The sequence below is a fragment of the Hoplias malabaricus genome, chromosome 13, assembly GCF_029633855.1.
Source record: "Hoplias malabaricus isolate fHopMal1 chromosome 13, fHopMal1.hap1, whole genome shotgun sequence".
Taxonomy (NCBI): domain Eukaryota; kingdom Metazoa; phylum Chordata; class Actinopteri; order Characiformes; family Erythrinidae; genus Hoplias; species Hoplias malabaricus.
This window is the reverse complement of record NC_089812.1, coordinates 16,759,564-16,776,282: the sequence shown is the minus strand read 5'-3', so window position 1 is coordinate 16,776,282 and position 16,719 is coordinate 16,759,564. Positions and strand designations below refer to the sequence as shown.

At 39.1% G+C, this 16,719-nt stretch overlaps 1 protein-coding gene across 1 annotated transcript in view; it reads right to left on the bottom strand.

The window, feature by feature from the left end:
* Window positions 1-16,719, bottom strand: part of abca3b (ATP-binding cassette, sub-family A (ABC1), member 3b) — a 39,141-nt gene that overhangs the window by 2,629 nt on the left and 19,793 nt on the right. Inside the window, exons 11-30 of the mRNA XM_066641854.1 lie at window positions 15,081-15,227; window positions 14,398-14,527; window positions 14,027-14,181; window positions 12,677-12,832; window positions 11,583-11,793; window positions 11,273-11,423; window positions 9,567-9,665; window positions 8,888-9,086; window positions 7,522-7,831; window positions 6,815-7,088; window positions 6,123-6,327; window positions 5,068-5,287; window positions 4,480-4,638; window positions 4,100-4,260; window positions 3,022-3,156; window positions 2,644-2,835; window positions 1,924-2,111; window positions 1,229-1,399; window positions 386-582; window positions 191-264 (exon numbers count right to left, since the gene is read on the bottom strand). Coding sequence (XP_066497951.1) covers window positions 191-264; window positions 386-582; window positions 1,229-1,399; window positions 1,924-2,111; window positions 2,644-2,835; window positions 3,022-3,156; window positions 4,100-4,260; window positions 4,480-4,638; window positions 5,068-5,287; window positions 6,123-6,327; window positions 6,815-7,088; window positions 7,522-7,831; window positions 8,888-9,086; window positions 9,567-9,665; window positions 11,273-11,423; window positions 11,583-11,793; window positions 12,677-12,832; window positions 14,027-14,181; window positions 14,398-14,527; window positions 15,081-15,227 — 3,534 coding nt within the window. The remainder of the gene's footprint in view (window positions 1-190; window positions 265-385; window positions 583-1,228; window positions 1,400-1,923; window positions 2,112-2,643; window positions 2,836-3,021; window positions 3,157-4,099; window positions 4,261-4,479; window positions 4,639-5,067; window positions 5,288-6,122; window positions 6,328-6,814; window positions 7,089-7,521; window positions 7,832-8,887; window positions 9,087-9,566; window positions 9,666-11,272; window positions 11,424-11,582; window positions 11,794-12,676; window positions 12,833-14,026; window positions 14,182-14,397; window positions 14,528-15,080; window positions 15,228-16,719) is intronic.

Below are 16,719 nucleotides of genomic sequence, written 5' to 3'. Positions count from 1 at the left end.
ATAAATTATTATGGATATCTGTATGAAAAATGTACAATTTACAACAAACTGGAAGGGACATAATAGATGAGAAAGAATAACACTGGTCCTTGATCTTTTGATTAATCTAACAATCATCTCTTTTTGAGAAAGTTGTAATTACATTATTATCATTAACACTGTGTGATGCTGAACACACTGGGGAACACACCTGAGCCCAAGTCAATGTTTTGTCAGTCAAGTGGTAATGAACCATCCCCTGGTGTTCATCTTTCAGTAGATTTCCTGTGGTGATGAAAAGGAAGTCATTGATAGGAGCAACATCAGCGTGAGTGTAAGCAGATACATAAATCTAATTCAAAATTTAAACAAATGTGTAATTATATTTATTCTTCCAAATACAAACCAGGGAATGTGCGCTCAATAAAGTCTTTAAAGAGCTGGAGGTCCATCTCGTCTACATCAGTCTCTGTGCGGACTTTGGCCAGGAGTGTGTAGCCACTGCCAAATTTACTTTTCAGGTGTTGCGGGCTGCCCAGACACTTAAACTGTCCATTGACCATCACCGCCAGTCTTGTGCACAAGGCCTCACACTCCTCCATACTGCAGACAGAGAGAGAGAGAGACAGACAGTCAGCATAACAACAGATAATGCTAATCCTTCTCCCTACTGTTTATCGTACTGTACTGAGCAACATTTTAATACTTTCTTTTAAAGGAAAAGTGCTCAAAGGTTTTAACTTTGGGACCAACAAGTCGAAAGCATGAAAGTAAAGAAAGTAGGTTTCATTCATTCATTTATTAATTCATTCATTATCTGTAATCGCTTATCCAGTTCAGGGTTGCGGTGGGTCCAGAACCAAACCGGATTCATTGGGCGCAAGACAGAAATGCACCCTGGAGGGGGCGCCAGTCCTTCACAGGACGACACACAAACACACACATTCACACCTATGGACACTTCTGAGTCGCCAATCTACCTACCAACGTGTATTTTTGGACCGTGGGAGGAAACCCACATGGACACGGGGAGAACACACCAAACTTCTCCCAGATAGTCACCCGGAGCGGGACTTGAACTCACAACTTCCAGGTCCCTGGAGCTGTGGGACTGCGCCACCGTGCCGCCCCAAGATTGTTTAAAAATTTTTTTTACAAATATGCTTACATAATGCCAATTAGATAATGTAAACTATTTCCTAGTAGCTCACACCTCACATCTTTGGATTTGTGTGTCAGTGTTTCTAACCTGTGTGATGTGATAACAATAGCTTTTCCAGACTCCCTGGTGCGTGTGATCGCATCCCACAGCAGCCGCCTGGCCACAGGATCCATTCCAGTGGACGGTTCATCCAGAAAGATGACGGCTGGCCCCCCAATCAGAGCCATGCCTGCACTCAGCTTTCTCTTGTTACCCCCACTGCAGGACAAAGACAAGGAAAGAAGACTTGTACACAAATCAAAAACACTACACACTGAAACCGAACCGAAACTCCTTAGGGAATAAGGAGGTAAATAATGGCTCCTAAATGTGTACACAATCTGTCTGGCTGAGGATTAATAGATGTTTTTGAAACCTTTTCCAGCTTGATGAGCCTTAAAAACTCCTCAGAAATGTCTTTGTTTATGCCATGATGCATTTCCACAAACATGTTTTGAAGATCATTTAAATAAAACTGAGCGAACTGAGCGATTTACACAGAAACATAGATGATTAGAAACGATTCACCAACTCCAAAGTACCACTGTACATTCTCAGTTATTCTACATAACATTTCTACACTTGCCCACACACAGAGATCTGCATTTGTCAGTCCTCTTCTCTCTTTTCTTTCTTTCTTTCTTTCTTTCTTTCTTTCTTTCTTCAACATATCAAACTTTATCCAGACCTTTTACTGTCTTTTACATTCACTGTTTTCTCTCCAAGTTCTCTGCAGCTGGTACCTGTAACTGCGGACCAGTTTGTCAGCGTGGGGCTCCAAAAGCAATGAGCGCAGGACGTTCTCCACGCAGTTGGACACATATTTCTCCGGGATGCCCCGGAGCCTGGCGTACATGCTCAGAGTTTCCCGTCCCGTCATGTGATCCAACACTGCATCGAACTGCGGGCAGTATCCAATCTGCTGCTGAACCTGCAGGACACATTGAGGACTGAGTGAAACTGCCTGCATAAAAATGTGTTTATATATATATATATATATATATATATATATATTTTTTTTTTTTAAAGAATACACTCTACAAAAAAAAAACTAACATGGCTAACAATGAATAAAACAAGTACAGGATTTATATGGTCACCAAATATCCAATACTCTGTGAAACACAATGTGCACAATGAATCCAGTGTGAAAAAGAGGAAAATAAGGCATATATACAAGCTTCCTTTTATGAGGGAAAAAAGAGGGTTTATAGATAAAAGAGGGTATGTATTCCATAAGCTATAAGAATGTCAAAATATATTTATATGTATACAGTCATCACTCTTCTTCCAATTTAAAATGCATCTTTAGAAACTTAAAACATTTTTTGATTTAGTAAACATAACAGTTTAGCATACGTTTTCATAGGCATCTGAGCATTTTACACACAGCTTTTAATTAGACACAATAAAATAAAGAAATGCCATAATATATATAATCCAGCATTTGTACAAAAACTGACCTTCTTTATATCTCGGAGGATGCTGTAGCCATCAATGAAAGCATCTCCCTCTGTCACATTCTCATCTCCAGTCAGCATTTTAAAGGTAGTGGTCTTCCCTGCTCCATTAAAACCAAGCAAACCAAAACACTCCCCCTTCCCCACCGCCAGAGACAAGCGGTCCACTGCCTGCAGAGTCTGCCCTGGGTAAACCTGTCCACACACACACACAAACACACAACATTTTATTCACTCTCTCACTTACACTGTGACCAACACCAAGATTATTTGATGCTGATAATAGCAGGGTGGACTGATCAGGTAAGAGCACTCTAACCTCTCTCCTTTACCTTCTGTTCTATATTCACATTTCCAGCTATTTCTCACTTCAGTGTCTACCTTGGTCAGTTCCTGGAGAATGAGGGGGCTCCCCACCATGGACTCCATTACAGGCTGACACTCCAGAACTCGCTTTCTCTCCTCTGCCACATCCCGGTCTTCAGGCTGAAGAGTTTCCTCCACAGGCAGCAGGTCCTGAGATGCACACACACTTCCGTTAAAATATAAATCCAGTTACCTGTGCTACATTATCACATCCTCACAGTGGCCTGTATTCAAGAGAGGTTTGATCATGCTGAACAAAGTAAGAAGTAGTCACTTTTTAATTCTTGCAACTTCAGTACAATGTGGAAACCAGTGGAGATTTTATCGCAGTGGATGAATAAGCATTAGTGTGTGAAATCATATGCCAGCCCAACACTGACTCATACTTTTACAGTAATGGGCCAATGAATAGATGAGTCATTGCAATATGAACAAATGTAACTTCCACATTTAACCCATCAGTGGCAGTAAAAACACATCTCTCACACACACACACACGTATGCATGCACACGCATGCACACACACAGGCATGCACACATACACACGCGCACACACACGCACATGCATGCACACACACACGCTCGCACACACACACACGCTTTAGTGAACACACACGTACAGCAGTGGATACATATCACCAGCACCCAGAAAGCAGTTGGATGTTGGGTGTCTCACTCACTGCTGTTGAGGGAGGAGATATACTCCCCACCCCCTATTTTCCTGCCAGATATAGGAATCAAACTAGCGACGGTCATGACTGCCTTTTATAACGTAAAACCTTTACAGTGCAAAAATTACAACTGGATAAATAAAATGTGAAACAAACCAAAATTCTCAGATGGCAGAATGATGTGGATTTAGAAGATTTTTCCTAAAATTATATGTTTAAAGAATATATTATTACAGGGTACACTTTCCCAAAATGTTTTTTTGGATTTATATGGTAAAATGCAATAAAAATATAAGAAATAGGAGTGACTGAATTCTCCTGAACTCAGTGAAATTGTGGAAGATGTGAATGTGAAAAAACCCTCTTTTTCATACCACTGTATATTATTTATGGCTGACTGTATAACTGTGCCCACTCTTTACCTTCCTGCGTCTCCTGCAGATGTTGAGTAGTGTGTGGACACATTGCAGCTCAAAGACAAAGAGGAGGATGAGGAAGACCACACCCTGCAGGGACATGGCCACTAGAAAGCGTCCCACTCCAGGCTCGTCCATAGAAAAGTAGTTCAGCTGGTAAGTGATGTCTGTAGAAAAGAAAAAGTGCCTGTTTACGGCTGGACGATTGACTATGAATATTCACTAACTCGATTCCTCACTCCACTGTGTATATGGAAAATACATTTCTTTACAAATCTCTCAAACTCAGACTTGAAAAGTAAGTAACTTTACATTCAAATAAAATTCTAACATGACACTGAATTTAATTGATAGATTTGTCAATCAATAATCATAATAATACTCACTTAAAAGTTTGCAGATGTTTTGAGTGATTTTGTCAGAAGTGCAAAAGCTTATTGCCTCATAGTTCTGGTAGAACTGACTGAAGGACATGCCAAGACAGTAGTTGGGGAAGAGCAGAAAAATTTTATCCAACAGGTGTGAGAGATCCTGCAGCTGGAGCTCTGAAAACCGAAAAAAGGAAAATATGAGTGTTGTCCCTGATTAATGTGATGTTCAAATTAATAAGTGAAATTAATGTGTGAAGAAATATGTCTCACACAAAATGTTATTGTAAACATTACATGAAAACCAACAGTTAGCATGACCTCATCTGAAAAAAACACTACCTGACACCATGCAACTTCTGTATCTTGTAACGTATCACTGTATCAGTAATGTTCTATATTAATTACAATAACTATATTAAGAAAAAGAAAGACACCACAGAACAGAGAAAGACATAGAAAGAGATTGTGCTAAATCTACTATTTAAAAACTTGTCCAATCACATTATTTTACTGAAAGCCACATGCGTTCTGCCCCTATTCTCTCAGGACCCAATGGGTCCTGTAGCAGATCTCTATTCACACAGTCTTGCTCTGGTCTCTCACCGGGAATGGTCATAATGGTGACGGCGAGGAAGGAGGCTGTGCCGCTGATGATATTGAAGATGGTGAGGCGTGTGTAGGCAGTGGCAGCACTTGAAAACAAGAAGCTGAGGAGGTACATGAGGGGGATCACGGCCCACCCATACAGCAGCAGCAAAAGTAGCACATCCACCAAGTGGTTCTCTTCTACAAACGCCTTCACCGCAAACACCCGCAACACCACCTGAGTGGAGGAAAGACACAGTGAAATAAACATTGACATTAAATATAAATTAAAATAATGCGTGTTAAATATAAAATAAAAGATTTAAAAGAACATATTTCAAGAATGTAAAATCACTGTGGTTTATCTGAAAGCATTTTATTTCTCTTCGCATCTACATTGCACTTTAGGGTAGAGTGAGTCCACCTACGAACGTGTGTTTTTGGACCATGGGAGGAAACCAGAGCACCCAGAGGAAACCCACAGGGACATGAGGAGAACACACCAAACTCACAGACAGTTGGGTGACTTGACGAGTGGGACTTGAACCCACAACCTCCATGTTCCTGGAGCTGTGTGGCTGTGACACTACCTGCTGCTCCACCGTGCCGTCCCCTGGCACAAAGTCCTTATGCTCAAAATATTATGATGTTAATCTTAAAATCTTGCATTTTATTTTTTTCTAAACAAGTGGCCCTAAATGCAGTCATATAAAAGGTGTGTTTATGGAAAAGAATATATTCTTTTGGAGTTTTTTGTTTGTTTGTTTTTCTATTATATGTTTTTGAAATCTAAATCATCTAGTCACTGGACAAATTAAAAACCAATTAAAAAGATGGCATTAAATCACCCTCCCATGTCTCTGATCTTGACATTGACATTTAGAAACTGGTTAACATGCAAGCATTTGCTTTACTAATTGGTCAAAGCATTGTTCAAAAACTTTCTTGGAAACTCTATTCATATGTTTATCTGCTTGGCTGAGTGAGTTAACATATTTAAGTACACAAAGACGTCTGGGGTGAATTTTCTAACAGTGGTCAGTGCAAAGACCAGTGCATATATATACACTCACCAGCATGAGCAGACAAGGCAGCATGAAGTTGATCAAGTCCCAGAGCAAAGCAGAAAACCAGAAATTGGAAATGTAGACACCACTGACTTGTTGTACATGCTTCGACTTCACAGAGCGCTCGCTCACCAGGAGCAGAGCGAAAGTGCTGGCTAGAGATGCCATACCATACATTAGGTTAATGGCTATGGCAAAGCCCGTCTGACCCCTGGGGAGAGCAAAATAGGCACAAAAGACAAACAAATAAGCAGGGTTACTGGGGCAAATGTGGAAGAATGCGTTTGCACTGAATGAAGAAATGATTCAAAGCTGATCCACATATCGTCGCTCTCCAAAGAAAATGTTGGTGGATGTTTAGATTATCCACTGAAAGTTAAGAAGGTTTTTTTCCTTCTCCTGTAAAGTTGCTGTTTTGGAGATACACGCTTTTATTTGGACAGTGACGATACAAAATTAACTAACCCAGTTCTGACACTGATTTCATTCAATTTCACTGTGTTAAAAAGTAATACAATAGTTTTAAATTCATTTTTTGTCTTTTACTGTTTCAAAATGCAACATATTATTTTTAAAGATGATTTAACAGTAAATGAAAGAAGGGCATATTTAATTTCTACAAGAACCTAATTGATATCTGCTTGTTTTGCTACAAATCTTAAACTCTGACACTGTCTTCCACTTCCACAGACACTCACTCTGACAGCTGGCTCTGCGCCGCCTCTGACATATTGCGGGGCATGGGTTTGTTTCCGGTCTGGATGGATGCGTTGGGTCCAGCCAACAGTCTGTACAGTGCATTGTCCACCAGCATAAGGGCTGTGGCTGGAGTGTGGTAGCCTTGGTTATTGAAGTAGCCTATGATTTCTGCAGATCTACTGGTTCGGCCTTTGAATTCTGCGCCCACCACGCAGTGCTCATTAAAGGCTCCTCCCTCCCTCACAGCATTGTACAGCACATAGTCGGAGATATCTAGGAATTCAAGCACACTGTGTTAAAGAGAATCCCTCTATAGTTGACTGTTATAATTTAGTACATAGACACAAACATTTTTCTTGCTGATTAATGTAACTCTAAACCATACAGACACTCATAAGCAGAAAATTGGGCTGGCCACCATGGGCTGGACATTTTCAAAGCGAAAAATCATTTTTGCACAGTTTCCTTAATTTACTAAATGTATCACATTGAGGGAAAAATAAAATATGGTGTATTTTAAATTGTTTTCTAATATTAAAAACAAAGATAATTAGACATTAAGCCAAAAATACATTTTACATACTCTAAAACCAGAAGCATAGTTTACATGATTTGTTTTTACTTTCACTTAAAGAAAAAATCAAAAACTTTTGCATATGAATGTACAGATGCAGATAATCCCACATTTTATGCCCTCAGCCTTTACCGGTCAAATTGATGGTGGGTGTGGCACTCTGGGCAGGGAGTTGAGCAGTGTAGGCATAAGCAAGGGCTTTAGACAACGGCCCAGCATAGTCATCCAGCGCCACAGGCACCGAGGTAGGGCCATAGCGGCCGAGGCCCAGACGGAGCTGGGGGGAATTTTGATGTCCAGGTAGAGAACGAGCCACCACCACAGCCACAACAGTGAAGATGAGTGGCACCAAAAACTGAGCAACCATCACCTTCCAGTTTCGCCAGCTGTAAAGTGCTCGCTTCAGAAACATGGCATAAAACTGCTGCATGTACAGCTTAACCTGGAGAGGGAAAGATTACACCGGGAGGGACATTATACTCAGACACATTGACTTGGAAGAGAGAAATTAGAATAGTTTTTTTTTAAAGTAATGCATTCACTTTCTGTAAAATCAATGAGAATTAAGTGATATTAGTTTCAAATTATTTTCATTCCTACATGAAGATGATACTCATGTTATTTCTTGTATTGAAAGAAAATGACCCCAATCATCCAAAAATGAAGAGAAATGATTGTGGTTTAAATTAGTAAATAAACAGATGCTAGAGCTCACAGGGTAATATCAGACTAGACATTGGCATTGTCCCCTACACTGAGGTGGAAACATTGCTTCTAAATTACCAGCCAGGAGAGCTACCCTATCCACACAGTAGCAGACTTCTCAGGCACGAGTGTGGCATGTTGAGTCATTCACAACTGATATACAGTAATAACCACTGACTAAAATACCAGTAGGATGCTACAGTGTCAACATGTTTCTGTGTGAGCTTTTAACATTAACATTAACATAGAGCACTGTTCAAATGTATTAGGCACCTCAGAAAATGAGACTAATAAAGCTAATTATCTGAGAAAATCCCATTATTCCAGTGAGTGTGATACTGTGTGTGTGAATGTCTAGGTTTAACCCTCTCCACATCTCTCCTCATGACAGTCCAGTATTCTTTGAGGTTATCACCCAATCCATAATTTAGTGGTTAATAAATATTTCATTATTTTAAATCAAGTCTGCTGTTGATTTAACAAATCCATACGATCAAGGAGAACATCTGGAAACACACTTTGTTCATCTCACTCTTTCACAACACAGCTACCATTTTTAGGAAAATTACAATAAATATAGAATGCATTTTTTTGTATTTAATGTAATTATATATAGTATTATATAGGCACCACACTTACTCAGATTATTTTAAATAAAAATTATATCTTAAGTGCCCTATACTTTTGCGCAGTCTCTACGTTTGAGAAGATATGAGTCTCTAGCATCATCTTTGTACAGCATCAACTATTCTTCTTGCAATGGATTAATGATACATGTGCTGGACAGACTGACCCCTGTGTTGAGTTTGATGCTGGAACAGTCCTCTGAGATAAGAGTGCCACTGTCAGTAAAGTCCGTCACATCAGTAAGGCCACTGGTGCTGCTGGCATCGTCCACTGTCCAATCATGAGACCTACGCTCGTGCTGATACTGCAAGGCTGGAAGTTGGATTGCTTGAATATCCAGACTGGAATCCACTAGTTTTCCCACCCTGTTAATGTACAAACACACTTAATAATCACATCTTATTCACTATGTGATGAGTCCAAATATTGGAAACTGTACTATCACAGCCCTGTCTTGCTCTATTCTTCTTACAACCTTGATGAAATCCTACTATGTATACCAATAAATGTTAAAAGCTCTCTCTGTTGGAGCAACACAAAGCTGCACAGGTTTGCTTAAAAGAAGCATTTAGTCTTCATAAGACATTATAAACTGCCACAAGATTGGAGATTGGAGAACATTTAGAAATGCACAGCTTTTGCCATAAATCCAAAAAGGATATTAGTAATCTTCGGCTTCATGAACCATTACTGTCTGCTAATGGAACACAGTCAAATCACAATGGCTAAATAACACCACACTCTAAACTGTAAATCTTCAGTGAAACAGCACAAAACAATCTCAGCATTATTTTTCCCAACTTAACCCTAACCCTATCTTATTCTCAAAATTCAAAGGACAATACCTGAGAAAAACCTCCTCCATGGTTGTAACTGAAGCTCCATAACTTGCGATACCAAGTTCCTCTCTGTTCATCTCCAGCTCAGCAAAAAGGAGCTCAAACCTAAAAGGTTTAACAGAACAGTTCCAAATGCTGCCCAGCTGTGAGCAAAATCATATCACTACAACAGAGCAGGTCTAATGTATGATACAAATATAGTTTTAAAACTTCAGGAGAAACACAATATTGATTTCACATTCTGGAGTGTGAGAGGAATGCTGACAGTGAGGAGTGGTGTGTGTCTGAGGAGAAGATGAGCTTTGCTTTAAGGCCATTCCTAATGAACAAATCAATGGGAACATTTACACCCTCCAGACAGCTTTTGTGAACCAAGAGAAGTCGCATTGAAAGACGGCACTGTTTATCCTGTCTTGGTGATTGTCTGGAGTCTGGACAGATTAAAGAGGGAGATGCTTGTTTAAGGAGGGAGAGCTTGGTTAAGATACTGTTATTAAAGCTATTTGTTGGAAGCACGGAAACTGCATTTCTGATGCTCTCACAGAAGCCAGTGTCTGTGTAATAAAGTAATAAATAAGTGCAGTGAAAATAAGTGCTGTGAAATGCAAATGGAACAGCTAATTAAAGGTATGTGTGGAGAAAAAAAATACATTTAATGCAGATAAAATCTTTGTTACTGTCACGCCCTCGTCTCGTCAAGTCTGTTTTTCCGGCCATGTGTTCTTTTAGCACATGGCTATGTTTGTTTATGTTATAGTCTCCGCCTTTGTTCCACCTCCTCGTCTGTCATTTGTTAACCCGTCCTCCTCGTTATCTGTCCAGGTGTGTCTCGTTTGTGTCTTGGATTTAAGTTCCCTTGTGTCTGTCCTGTTTGTCGAACATTTCTCCATTGTTATGTGTCAAGTCGGTCATGTTATCTGTCTGTCTCCGAAGTTTCCCCCGTCGTCGTTTCATTTCCTTGGTCGTGGTTTCGCTTTGTTGTCTGTCTGATACATTTGCCCTGTGTATTTCCTAGTGTCTAGTTTAGCCTGCGTTCCTAATGTTAAAAGTCTCTTTGTTTTGTTCTTTTCCTTTAATAAACATTTACTGTGTTTTAGCGAGTGCGTCCGCCCTCAGTCAGTCCGCTCCGTGTTCCTGACAGTTACACTATATTATCTGAATTTCTTTCATCTGTCAGAGTAATGCTGTGAGGTGCTGTTTGTTTACTAAGAAATACAGTCTGAAAAAAATACTGAAGGTGACTGTGATGACTGTAGATCTCTCCAGTCTCTTTAGAAGTGCTAATAAAGGCCAATTTATATTCCTATGTATTTATGTCACTCTGCAGTTACACGTGTCAAAGCTTATAGTTACAGGGAGTAGGTCACTGTTTGGGACAGCATAGTTTACATGAGGTTCCAGGAAAGAAACAAATTAAAAACTGTGATGTTTCTGTACTTCAACTTAAACAATGTCCGTCCAACTACAGAGCAAACACAATCTTTGTGGTCTGCATCAATGCAATGCCTAGTTACATTTCTAAAAAGGTTCGCAGCAAGCTACTTCATCCATGACTTTGCGTTGCTTACGGCATAGGTTTAACATAGATATAAATTGAGCTTAAGACTACCCCAACTGCAGCAATGCTGGACGCTGATAATGACCTCTCAACTCCTTCCTGAAATAGTGGATTATCATTAATCATTGCTATTATCATGCCTGGAATTTCTTACTGGCTGGTGCTCTCTTTAGGAAGAATGTAGGAAAGTTCTGCTCCGGCGCTGCTCTCCAAAGTGGCATTAGGGACATACAACTGGACCAGGCGGGTGATCTCAGATACATTGCACAGTGCATCCTTCACTATCACCATGTGGTAGCCAGCACCTATGGGACATTGGAAAACAACCACTGTATAAAATTTTAACACAAAATGAATGCATAAAAGGATGCATAGATGTATGTGGGCAGTGAAGGTGACAACATTTGAAAGGGATGCCTGCATTTACACACATAAAGGGAGAATAAATTAGCCTTAAGCCCTACCATATTTGTTTTTGAGGAAGAGCGGTGAACCGCAGCACTGCAGCTCTCCTCCGGCCATGATGGCAATGCGGTCCCCCAGCAGATCAGCCTCATCCATGAAGTGAGTGGTCAGCAGGATGGTGCGGCCGCGCTTCTCTCCCTGCAGCAGATCCCACGTGGCTCGTCTGGCTGATGGGTCCATGCCTGATGTGGGTTCGTCCAACATCACCACCTACAGAGTCAGTAGGTCTTTAAACAAGTTCTGTTTTTCCTACAGGTTTTTTATTGAACATAGTTCAAACACAATGGCATGCAGAGTTATGCATTATAATTATAATACATGTGTTTTCATTATGGGTTTTCATTGATTATAAGCTATAATTGTCAAAATTAAAAAAAAGAAAAGCTGTAAATAGATCCGTCTGTAATGAATCTATATACGAGTTTCATTGATTAATTCATTCATTCATTGTCTATAACCCTTATCCAGTTCAGGGTGGATCCGGAGCCTACCCGGAATCACTGGGCGCAAGGCAGGAACACACCCTGGAGGGGGCGCCAGTCCTTCACAGGGAGTAATAGGAGTTTCACTTTTTGAATTGAATTACTGAAATTAATGAACTCTTTTAATGATATTCTAGTTTATTGAGATGCACCTGTATTTCTGTATAACAGTATTTAGTCACCCTTGAGCCAGTTTTTAATTATTTAAATGATCAAAGAGCAACTAAATTTTGGAGAAATGCACGCTTCACTTGTTTCTTGCGCTATCACAGTTCAAACATTCTCTGCATTATTTTTTCCAAATACTAAATCATATGAAATGCTCTGTGGTCACTGTGGGTGGGGGGGGGGGGGGCACTGTGACCCCTCAAACCAATTCTAAGCCTGTCATTATTTGTGTTATTTTCTTATTTTCTGTCAAATATGTTACAGTTTATATTCAGAGAGATTATGGGAAGTGCCAGTGGTAAAAAACAGATCAATACAATTTAGAACAAAACAAACACTTATCAACTTATAAACTGTCACATGATCTCCCTGAACAAACACAGACAACATTGAGACACACAATGAAAAATACTGCTGTGTTTGTGCTGTCATCTCTGCCTGACCTTCGAGTCTCCGATCAGAGCGATCCCAATAGAGAGCTTTCGCTTCATTCCACCAGAAAGTGTCTTCGACCGTGCATTCCTCTTGTCTTCCAGGTTCAGGATGCGGATGATGCGATCAACCTCATATGGAATATTCTCTCTGGGGTAGCCCTTCAGCTGGAAAGATTAAATAAAAAATTATCAGAAAGTGATGATTCTATAGTTTTGAATCAATAGCTTTACTGCAACTATCAAATTTAGTAATAGACTTTACAGCATTAAATGCCCTGATGCTAAAGCAGCTGCTGATACTGTTATGTTCATGAAAGTTTAGTTTTAATGATCCATAATGAAGCAGAATTTCTTGTGAACTGCTGATTAATATCCAATTTTGCCCATTACAGTGTTTTTGGGGAATTAGTCAAGTGTCTGGACAAGGTGCATAGTGACAGGATCCTGGTGCCAACAACTTACCAGTAGACTCAGAACTTAACTAGGGGCAGAGAATTTTAAGAGATCAGAACTGCTCCCAGTAACATGCTCCACGTTTGAGCAAGTTCATAGTAAAAGATTCCTTATGGATTTTGTTTGAAAAAAGTGAGTTTGTGCAGTTTTTTCAACACAGAATACAATGAATCACAGTACTGAGCAAAAACTTTAGACACCTAATATTGTTATTATTATTTAATATAATTTTGTGTCCTTGATCATATGGATTTGTTAAATCAACAGCACACTTGATTTAATATAATGAAGAATTTATTATCTGCTAAAACTAGGGATTGGATGATAACCTCTTGACTGTCACAAGGAGAGATGTGGAAAGGGTTAAACCAATACATTTACACACAAACAATATCACACTCACTGGAATAATAATAATAATAATAATAATAATAATAATAATAATAAACTTTTAAATTCTTACAGCTCAGATAAATAGCTTTTTAAATCTCGCCTAAAACTTATGCTGTATTACAATATTTCAACACTGTTGTCTTATTTTTGAGTGTTTTTGACATGCAGCTACAGGACTTCTTCTACAGGACTATTTAGTGACATCATTTATCACCATTAAAAGTCCTGTATAAGCATCTAGAAATATTTTTCGTTATTAGTGTCCTTATTTCTATTTTAGCCAATTTGATCCATTCACTCCATTTTCTCACAGAGGATTCACTAGTGTTTTTTAATGTAAGAGGCCAAATAATAAGAGGACATTCATTCATTCATTATCTGTAACCGCTTATCCAGTTCAGGGTGCGGTGGGTCCAGAGCCTACCTAGAATCATTGGGCGCAAGGCGGGAATACACCCTGGAGGGGGCAATAAGAGGACATGCTCCCTTTTAATAAGGATGTGGTGTATTTACCTGAGTGTAGAACAGCAGGTGTTCTCGGACTGTGAGGTTATCAAAAAGCACATCGTGTTGTGGACACAGGCCCAAGCTGCGGCGGATCAGCGCCATGTCCTGGCAAATGTCGTAGCCGTTAATGTAGGCTCTGCCACTGCTGGGAGGAAACAAGCCTGGGACAAGGGTAAAACTGTTATTAGATTCTTTGTGTGACTGAGAGGATGAGTCGCTGGGGTTTTTAACCGTTATTACTGACAACGTCACAGCTGTTGGTCACAGAAGATATTTACTTAACTCATTAGGTTATAACTTCCTATAGACCTAGCTTTGCCTTTAACTTCTGCCTTTGTAAAGAGTGCTAAGTGGAATTAACCAGTTCAGCATCTCACCAGTCAGCATGGACAATGTAGTAGTCTTCCCAGCTCCGTTGTGTCCCAGCAGGACAGTAATCTGGCCTTCAAACATGTTCACAGTAAGGTCCTTCACTGCCTCTTTGGTCTTATTGCCCACTTTGAAAACCTTTATGGGAAGAAACTGAAACTGATTACTTTGATTCCACAAGTTAAGGCCAGTTTACTTACAGACCAAGTTTAACACACAACAGCAATCCACAGCACTTTACAGAATCAGAAGAATCAGTAAAAAGCAATTAAGAAAAATAATTAAAAACATAAAAGGCATTTAAATCTAATTATAGTGCAATAAAAAAGACATGATTAAAATGACTAAAAAATTAGAACGTTACAATATTCTTGATGTCTAGCACCTCAGGAAAAAAATATATATAATAATAATCATAAGAAAATATAATAATTATATAATAATAAAAGAAAAGAAAAGACAAAAAGCTTTAAAGAATAAAACATAGAAACAATATTAGAAATAAAGAATATAAAATGAAGAGTATTTTAAACAGAGCTGTAACTGATCAAAAAGGAATTTTAATCTGGATTTAAAAGCAACAAAGTCTGGGCTCTTCTGATGTTCTCTGTCAACTAGTTCTGTTAAGAGCATAAAGACAGGACCGTCGGCCCTCTAAAAAATTTAACATGCATTTGTTTCACAAACATACCTTAGCTAAGTGTTTGATCTTGACTCCTGAGACCAACCCTGCAGGCTCCTCTTCAAAAAACTCTCCCTTCAGAGCCTTCTCTGCATCCTCCTCTTCCTCCTTCTCCTTCAGTAGGGCAACTCTAGGGCTACTGCACCAGTAGGAGGGCTGAGGAGAACATAATTTTAGTTATAATATATATATTACGAACAAACAAACAAACAAACAAAAAATGTACCATTCATTAGGCTGGATGGTCCTGAAAACTAAATTTACATTTCATAAATTGGAAAAAAGTATCAAAGAAAAACATGTATCTCCCAAAATAGTAACTTTACAAGAGAAAGAAAAAAATCTTCATAATTTCCAATTGAAGTCAATGTAAAAAGATTTAATTCAAAGTCATTTTGGAGCATTTCTATTGGTCCATCATGAAATTTTTACACAGTGTGAAGGACAGCTGCTGTGTTCAAATGATGCAGTAAATTTAACATTCACAAACATGGTGATACAGGTTTTTAACTGGACAGAGGTGATATACACTTACTGATACTCACTTAGTCTTGTGAACCCCTTAATGTTTTCTATACTTCAGTATAAATATAACCGAAAACGTCAACAGATTTTCACACAAGCTAAAGAAAACCCAAATAAACAAATAAGACAAAAATATTATAAATCTGTTGGGGGATACGGGTGCATGCGCTACTCTTCGCAATGTGACAGTGCAATAACAAAAGCGGTGGGGGGGGGGTGCGCACGCTGCTCTACGCTTAGTCACACACAGACAGACAGTAGGCTTTAATGAATCCGCGTGCACAGCAGCGAGAGAGAAAAAAAGCTTGAGTATCGATCATTTTACACGAGTATCGATCAATACCAATAACAGCGTTAGTGTCAATATTATCGATATTTGGATCGATCTCTAATTTTAGTTATACTGAAACTTTTTAGGAGTTTCAAGCTTTCAAGCACCACACAAACTGACCAAATGTCAACACAGTCTGCCCCTTGCTCCAATCAGTTTCTCAAAAACATGTTGAGGTCATGAATATCTCCTGTCCTCCTGAGGTCCTGAAACGATCGGTGATTAGCCTTTCAGGACACAGTTTTGCTCGGACTAATTAAGCACCAAACACATTAGCCCTGTGCAAAACTGAGTTTACTTCATTCTGCCCCCCAGATCCAGTGCCTGATCCCACCATTAAAAGAAACTGCAGAGAGAGAGAAAGCCTAGCATACCATACTGAGACACTTTGTTTTTTTTTTACCCATTTACAGACCCTGGGGCTTTCTAAAAAAAACATTATAAAGGTTTCCAGCGCAAACCAACTGGAGAGCAGCTAACGGGTTGGAAACATCTTCTGAACCTTTTAAAACAATTTTTCGATTACAAACATGCACATCACATTTAAGGAAATCTTAAGTACCCATTAATTGCCAAGTTGTCATATATAGCTGGTAAATAAGGACTAGTTAAAATCTAACTAAAAGAAAATCTACAATAATACATTTATTTAAATACCACTATGAACATTCAAAGCAAATATCACTACTGAACCAGCATCACTATTTTGTAGATTTCGTACTTAATAAATACAGTAGTGTAAATATAGATATTTGTATTAAGACATTAAAGTTTGCATCTAAAAGTATCTCA